Source organism: Lathyrus oleraceus, chromosome 6 (genome assembly GCF_024323335.1).
Source record: "Lathyrus oleraceus cultivar Zhongwan6 chromosome 6, CAAS_Psat_ZW6_1.0, whole genome shotgun sequence".
NCBI classification, from domain to species: Eukaryota; Viridiplantae; Streptophyta; class Magnoliopsida; order Fabales; family Fabaceae; genus Lathyrus; species Lathyrus oleraceus.
Genome location: NC_066584.1, coordinates 278461984 through 278469959, shown reverse-complemented (window position 1 = coordinate 278469959; position 7976 = coordinate 278461984). Strand labels below are relative to the sequence as shown.

At 35.6% G+C, this 7976-nt stretch overlaps 1 protein-coding gene across 3 annotated transcripts; it reads right to left on the bottom strand.

Annotated features, from left to right (window-relative positions):
* Positions 1-3796: 3796 nt before the first annotated feature.
* On the bottom strand, positions 3797-7365 carry LOC127091510 (probable methyltransferase PMT8). 3 transcript variants are annotated; one of them, XM_051030170.1, is made up of 8 exons: positions 7205-7365; positions 6403-6886; positions 6127-6291; positions 5870-6052; positions 5021-5615; positions 4770-4882; positions 4420-4640; positions 3797-4301 (listed from the first exon to the last, which is right to left on the bottom strand). In XM_051030170.1, exons 2-8 carry the CDS (start codon positions 6673-6675, stop codon positions 3977-3979), a joined length of 1875 nt encoding a protein of 624 aa, XP_050886127.1. In that variant the 5' UTR covers positions 6676-6886; positions 7205-7365; the 3' UTR covers positions 3797-3976. The 3 variants fall into 3 exon arrangements, with proteins under 3 accessions (XP_050886127.1, XP_050886128.1, XP_050886129.1); XM_051030171.1 differs by having other exon boundaries at positions 7124-7270; XM_051030172.1 differs by lacking the exon at positions 7205-7365 and adding an exon at positions 7101-7119.
* Positions 7366-7976: the final 611 nt, after the last annotated feature.

Genomic DNA, 7976 nt, shown 5'->3' with positions numbered 1-7976 from the left:
CATTTTCGTGTCTTGGGTAGCAGTGATGTGTTGCTAGATACCGCTCACTGTTTATTATGTTAAATACATGATTTAATATAATTGCCAACGCCGCGAAAACCTACAGGGTCACACACAAAGGACGGATTGATGAGAGATAGGATAACTAAGGAATACCGTAAGGTACGGTGCCCTTAAGTGAGTTATGGAACATCGTAAGGTACGGTGTACTTGAGTAGAATACGAAATATGGTAAGGTACCATGGGCTTAAGTGATTTTGGGCATATTATAAGATATGGGCCAAAATACACTTAAGTGGGCTTTTAGCTTGAAGCCCACACAAGTGGTTCTATAAATAGAACCCTTGTGCAGAAGCAAAAATTTGCGGTTGCATTTCTTTCGTTTTCTCTCTCTCTCTCTCACTCAAAGCCTTCATTCGTACCAGCTAGCACTGAGATTGAAGGAAACCGTTCGTGTGGACTGAGTAGAGACGTTGTCATCGTTCAACGTTCGTGATCGTTTAGTGGATCTGCATCAAAGGGTTTGATCGTCACAAGAGATCTGCATCAAAGGGTTTTGATCGTCAGAAGAGATCTTCACCAAAGGTTTCAACCGTCATAAGAGGTAAATATTCTATCACTGATCATGACCATTCGTAAGGATCTCTAAAGGAGAAATTTTAATTTCCGCTGCGCTTTGGGTCGCAATTCTCCTTCAGGTTTAGCATATTTCCATCATGGTTAGAATATTCACCATCTGAAGATGCCGCATATTGCTTACCATGTTACCTTTTTAGCAAAAAACTAAGTGGACGTCCCGGATCACTTGTCTTTATTTCTATGGGTTTTAGAAATTGGAAGAAAGTTAGGAATGGAAAACATTGTTCCTTTCTTAAACACATAGGGAAGGATCCTTGCTCACCACACAACAATGCAATGAAATCTTGTCAATACTTGTTGAATCAAGATGGTCATATTAGAAATGTTATTCAAGTGCAAAGTTCAAGTCAAAGAATGAATAATCGGTTACGACTTAAGACTTCAATTGACAATGTTCGTTGGTTAACACTACAAGCTTGTGCTTTTAGGGGTCACGACGAAAGTAGCAAATCAAGAAATCAAGGTAACTTTCTTGAGTTATTAAAACTTTTAGCATCCTACAATAATGAAGTTGCAAAAGTTGTGTTGGAAAATGCTCCACAAAATTGCAAGTATACTTCACATCAAATTCAAAAAGAGCTCTTGCAAATTCTTTCTAGTAGGATGAAAAAGAGTATTCGTGAGGAAATTGGTGATTCCAAATTTTGTATCGTTGTTGATGAAGCTCGTGATGAGTCAAAAAAGGAACAAATGGCTCTTGTATTAAGATTTGTTGATAAAGTTGGTTTAATACAAGAGAGATTTTTTGATGTGGCACATATTAAAGACACCACATCTTTAACTCTTAAGGAAGTAATATGTGATATACTTTCTCGACATAACCTTGATGTTTCTAACATTCGTGGCCAAGGGTATGATGGTGCTAGCAATATGAGAGGAGAATGGAATGGTTTACAAGCCCTCTTTATGAAGGATTGTCCTTATGCATACTATGTTCATTGTTTTGCTCATCGATTGCAACTTGCATTAGTTACATCATCAAGAGAAGTCAAACCTGTTCATAAATTTTTTGAGAAGCTGATCTTTGTTGTGAATGTTGTTTGTTCTTCTATAAAGCGTCATGATGAGATACAAGCTGCCCAATTAGAAGAAATTGCTTATTTGTTAGAGATTGATGAGATTGTAACTGGTAAAGGTGCAAATCAAGTTGGTACATTGAAATGAGTTGGAGATACTCGTTGGGGATCACATTACGATTCAATTTCTAGCTTGATAAACATGTATGAAGCAACTTGTTTAATTTTAAAAAAAATGCAAAAGATAGAGGGAGTTATGCTACACGTGGGGATGCAGATAGTTGTTACAATTACTTGAAGGCATTTGATTTTATATTTATTTTGCACTTGATGAAAGAAATCATGGGAATAACAGATATGCTTTATCAAGCCTTACAAAAAAAATCAAGATGTAGTTAATGCTATGAACTTGGTTCGTTCAACAAAACATCTTATTCAAGGTTTGAGAGAAAATGGTTGGGATATATTGTTGACTAAAGTGGTATCTTTTTGTGAAAAGCATGGTATTGAGATTCCTGATCTTAATGATGTTGATTCAACAACAAGATTTGGACGCTCCCGTCTTGAAGAGAATCAAGTCACAATTCAACATTACTTTAAAGTTGAAATCTTTTTCACTACCATTGACAAACAGTTACAAAAGTTGAATAGCAGATTCAGTGAGTAGGCAATGGATTTGTTAACTCTTTCTTGTTCTTTATCTCCTAAAGATGGATATAAAGCTTTTAGCATTGATACTATTTGTTCTTTAGTTGAAAAATATTATCCTATGGATTTTAGTGATCAAGAGAAGAATAATTTGCAATTTCAACTCCAATATTTTCTATTTGTTGCTCGTCAAGCATCAAACTTGAATAATTTATCAACTATTCAAGAACTATGTTCATGTTTGGTTGCATTTGGATAGGCTGAAACTTACTTCTTGATTGATAGACTACTTCGTCTTATCATGACTCTTCCCGTTTCTACGGCCACAACTGAGAGGTCTTTTTCAGTAATGAAAATTATTAAGACTAAGTTGAGAAACAAGATGGATGATGGGTTTCTTGGAGATAGCATGACAGTATATATTGAAAGGGAGATTAGTGCAAGCATTAGTTCGGAGTCAATTATTGACTATTTCAAGTCACTCGGAACGCGTAAAGCATTACTTTAAGGTAGTTTTAAGTCATGTAATTTAAATTTTTAGTAATTAACTTTGTATTTATTTTAACTTTAATGTTTTATTTAAAATACTATTTACATTTTATTTATAATCTTTATTTTACGTTAGCGGCCATCCCAAATTTTTTTGTCTGCTTCCGCCACTGCATTCTGATCGAGTTAGAAGCGACGATTTCAAGATTGATCGAAGATATTGTGAAGATGTTGAAGCCTCCATATGGATATTGAAATGTAATGTTTGATTATATGTTGACAGCACCTATGTAATGTTGATTTTATGTTATGAATGGTAATGTTATTTTGTCAAAATACAACTTTCTAATTTTTTGCTTCTGTTTCTGTTTTACAATGTTACAGAAATGCATTTACGGATTGATTCAGAAGATGCATCTCCGAGTCAAAAAAAAGGCACACTCCTAGGACGTCACTCAAAATTGGCATATATTGTGTGTGTTTGGAATGCGTCCAGGGATGCATCTCTAAAATCTGTGAACATTTTAGTATTTTCACGTGGTGTCCTAATAATATATATGATGCATTAAGTAATCTTCATTCAACTATCCTCGCGAATAACGTGTGTTATTTTACGTTGTTGGATGTACATGTCACCTCACACTTGGTCTATTTCGTCAATTGTCTCTACTAATGGGAGAACTTTATTGGATTTAAGAAAGACTCGTATATCTCATATTCAAAAAATACTTGCAAAGGAACACACCTTTATCCATATTCTTAGAAACATCCTATAAGAAGAGAAACAAAATTTAAATTTATTTTTAATTTAATTTAATTTTTAATTAGAATTATGAGATAGTGGTGATAATGAAGGAGAAAGAAAGTTTTATTTTTTATTTTAATTAATTAAAAGTTATGATTCATTATTATTTTTGTTTCTATGCAAGTATTTTTCCTCATTACATTAAAATTGTCTTGTCGTTCTCGAGTAACAACTTAACTATTTTTAACAATCATAAGAATGAAAATGAAATGAGAATCAAAACAAGGAAATTTAACAATGTGAACAACATTATGTAATGCTACAAAATGTAGTTGTAGCTATGCTATGCTGTTAATTCCTTGTAACAGCACAAAATATATCAAAGATATAGAAAATGAAGAAAAAAAATTAAATAAACCATGTAGTTGTTATTTTAATCCTATTCTGCTGCACCCCTAAGGGATCCAGAAGTGAGCCACAATTTCTTCTGGACGATAAAAACAACTTCATTGCCATCTTGCTCAGAGTCAGAACTGGAATCTGATGTTGCAACTTCTTCCCAATGCAATGCTGTTAGGTACTTTTTAACGAAATCAATCACGGGCTGTTTATCTCGTATGATTATGAAACCGGTTGGCCTAACCAAACGATCCATCTCGAGTAATAGATCTTGTGGACTGCACTCTTTCGCTTGTATATCAGAAAATACAGTCCATGCGTGGAGTAAATCGTAAGTACGCGGGTATGTTGAAAATGCTTCACACCTGTAACCACCGATGATCATGTTACATCTCAAATTATGTACAATGTTGAACTCTATCGAATGCGTAGTGACATATGAAGATTGAAAAAGTTAGGTTCGGGAAAACAAAGGGTTAATACCAGTCGTGAGTACTCCCGATGAGTCCTCTGTCGAATACAATTCTAAGTGTGCTTGGTCCTTGATGAGATACAACGTTCATCACCCAAACGTCTTTGTCTTTAAGAGCGGCGGCAAATGAACCCATGTTTGCTTTCATATCCATCACGTTTCTGACGGTGTTTGATGAGATTTTCGATCCCATGAGATTCCAGTAATTCTCAACTCTTTTTTGCCATAGTTCCTGTACCATATAACAGAAGTTAAGCATGTGGCGTGTTTAAGTATTTATCATGTATCTTTGTTATTACTCGCTTCGTTCCTTTTTTTTTGTCGTTTTGTTGAAAAGGATAAGTTCACAAGTTCCGGTTACCGTGTCCTTCTCGAAGATTTCATTTGAGTAGCCAAGGTCAGCTAATCTAGGAGGAGGACTGGTCAATCTTGAAGGCCATGGAGCTAACTCACTACCCTGGGCTTTGTGGTCATCTGATAAAAAGAAAAGCTCAGGTGCTTGGAATACATGTTACATGCACTAAAAGTAATTCTACAACTTCATAGAAACAAAACTAGAAGGCATAGAAATAAAATGCAACAAAAAAAACATTTATAGGAAAAAGTACTCACGTTCAGAATACGGCGTTATGCAAATTTCCATGTTCACTCCCCATACTGCATCAGGGTCTTCGTCAGACTGGCAGAGAGGAGGGCGAGTACCGGGTTCTCTTTCCATATAGCAATCGTTCGTGAGAGGTTTTTGCCAGATGACTGTTTGGTTTTTCTTCGAAGCGATTCTCCAACACATGCGTCCCACAAGGGCACTCATTTCTCTCCATATCCTCAAATCTTCTTCGTCCTGCGCATATGCTTCTGGAGACGAGTACGCGAAATAACCTCCCGGTCTAAGAACCCGGTCTAGCTCAAGGAGTAGTATTCCATCTCTCTGAAGCCAATCAATCCGACAACGAGAACAATGTGCAAGTTCAAAAGATCTACTTGGGTAAGGGAGTCTCTTGGTTCCCAAGACACCAAGATACGCAGGAATTCCTCTTTCTAAAGCAAACTGAATTTGATTTTGATGCACATCGTTTGGTGCCAAGGACATTGCAATTATATCAGATGCCAAAAGATAACCTCCGAAACTCGCAACACCACAGCCAACATCAAGAACAGTCCGTAGTCTTCCTTCGTTGTTAAGATTATTGTTTGAAAAGTTGAGCATCTGGCAATAGAAATGAACGAACAAGTGATCAACCACAAATCGCGGAAAATAGAAGTTTGTTCAAATTCGACTGAGCAACAGTATTTTGTACTAAATAGTTTATCACAGAACAATAACAATTTGTTCAAATTCCACTACGCTATAGCTCCACTATTTAGCAACATTAGAATGAACATTTCATGACACTGATAGAAATTTGCAAGAACACGAGTTTGATGACACTAAAATCAATAGAGAGGCGCAGCAAGCCTTACATTTGCGATGGCCGCAATGTACTTATCAGCACCTTTGTGAAAATGAGTCCCTCCTCCGGGGAAAAAAATCTTTTCACCTTTCACAACCATCCAGTTCTGGTCGGACTTCTCTTGTGCAAGGTGAGTATGCGGTATATTTAGTTTCCACACCTCCTCCCTACTCTGCGGCCACTTAATAGGGACCTGAAACACCAAAGACGATGCTACGTTATAGTTTAAGATTAACAAATAAACATCTAGTGTCGGTATATCTTTACCTTGTACCCTGGCGGAGGAGGAATCAAGCAATTGAACCGTCTTTCTGCAGGAGGGCAATGTCTCTCGTAGTGTTCCATCAAACTAAGATCCAACTTCAGTCTCAATTGATAGATAAGATGTCTGTCTAAGCATGGAATCAACTCTGAATGACGGTCATCGCAAACCTTCAAAAACAAAAAAGCATTGCATATTACATTAGATTGCTCGTGTGGCGTGGCTTTCAAAATCAAATATAATAGAAGAAGCATAAAGCTTAAGCTTGAACGAAATCTTACAGGGAAACTCTTCGGTATAATATCCTCCCCCACCGCATCTCCCTGCACTAAACTTGTAGATGCATCTTGTTGCTTGTTATCTGCATCATCATCTGCACCCAAATACGACGCCCCGAGTCTTTTCAACGATTTTCCATATTCAATTGTAGGACTATTTTGAGAGCCAAAGATGGATCCTTGAAACACATATAGAAAACCAAGAAAGAATGCCACGCCACAAACAGAAGCAACTAAACGCTTCTTCGGCGATTCATCAGATCTGCCCCTCGACATTTATCTATTGATAATAAGACAAATCTAAATATAACTCTCACTGCTCAGGTATGCACTACAACTGATCACAGCATTGAGCTTTGTTTCGTTACACATGAAGCACCAAATTCACCATCCAAAACACCTTATGAACAAGAAACCACGATATTTCTAACTAAATAGCACAATAGAATTAAACTCTCTAAGAAACCTATCCGATTCAAGGATTAACCTGCAAGCAAAGGGACAAAAGTCAGCAAAACAAACACACAAATCTATTATAATTTTGTCATCTTGAACAAAATCTGATATTAATGATAATAATTATCCATAGAAGTAAATGTGATTAATAACTACTAGTACTTTCCTAGATCTGACACAAAGGTGATAAATAAACTACATTACTAGCATCTAATAAAGAAGAGAAAATCAAAATGAGCACCGACACATAGTAAAAAACGAAACAAACCCAGATAGCGAAATGTTGGAGATCCATCAAAAAATGAAAACTTTATGAAAAATGACAAGAGAAGAGAAATGAAAAACTTACTGGGTTGTGAAAGAAAGAAAAAAAGAAAGAGAAGAGAGGGTGTCGGATCTAAGTGTTTTGGTTATTTTGATATGCTATTTAGAGAAGTGATGAAAAGGGATATGTGTCACATTGTCCCATTGTTGAGGTTGTTAATTTAAGGTGGTCTCTTTCTTTGTCCCCACCAAGTGAATCCACTCCCAATCATAATTTGGTTGCAAATTATTTATTAATTAATCACGTATTGGTTCCAACAAATATTTTTCTTGTCAATTAGGTCTTTAACTCTACTGGCCTTTGTTTCAAGGGCTTATGTGTTAGGATTTTAAATTCAATTATGGAAATGCATTTGTCCTCCCAAGGATTGATGAATTTTTTCAAACAACTCAACAACTTCTCTTCTTAAAAATCCAACTAACATGACGAATATTCTGCCAAAATAAAACTTTGAGTTTTTTCCAAGTCGTAACTTGAAGGAATCAAACCTTAGGAAAACGCTTAGATTTTAGGCATTTAACAATGAAATATTCGAGTTGTAGTTCTATGTGCAAATATATTTTGATGATTGACTCAACAAAATCAAGTATCATGAACATCATCAAAGAATGAACCTAGAAAAAAAATGTGAAATAAACTTTCTAATGATTCACTCAACAAAGATTAAATAATATATCATCAAAGAATAAACTTGATTGTTAAAGCACGTATCTGGTCTGACACTTTAAGTGTTATCTTTATTTATGATCATAATTGTAATATTTATTTATGATCATAATTGTAATATAGTGTGTAA

Bases quoted from the DNA above. Each gene is read 5' to 3' on its own strand.
- LOC127091510 (XM_051030170.1), bottom strand. From the start codon at position 6,675: ATGTCGAGGGGCAGATCTGATGAATCGCCGAAGAAGCGTTTAGTTGCT. The intron at 6,292-6,402 runs GTAAGATTTCGT...TTGTTTTTGAAG, and splicing joins TTATACCGAAGAGTTTCCCT to GTTTGCGATGACCGTCATTC. The intron at 4,883-5,020 runs GTGAGTACTTTT...TCTTTTTATCAG, and splicing joins CATAACGCCGTATTCTGAAC to ATGACCACAAAGCCCAGGGT.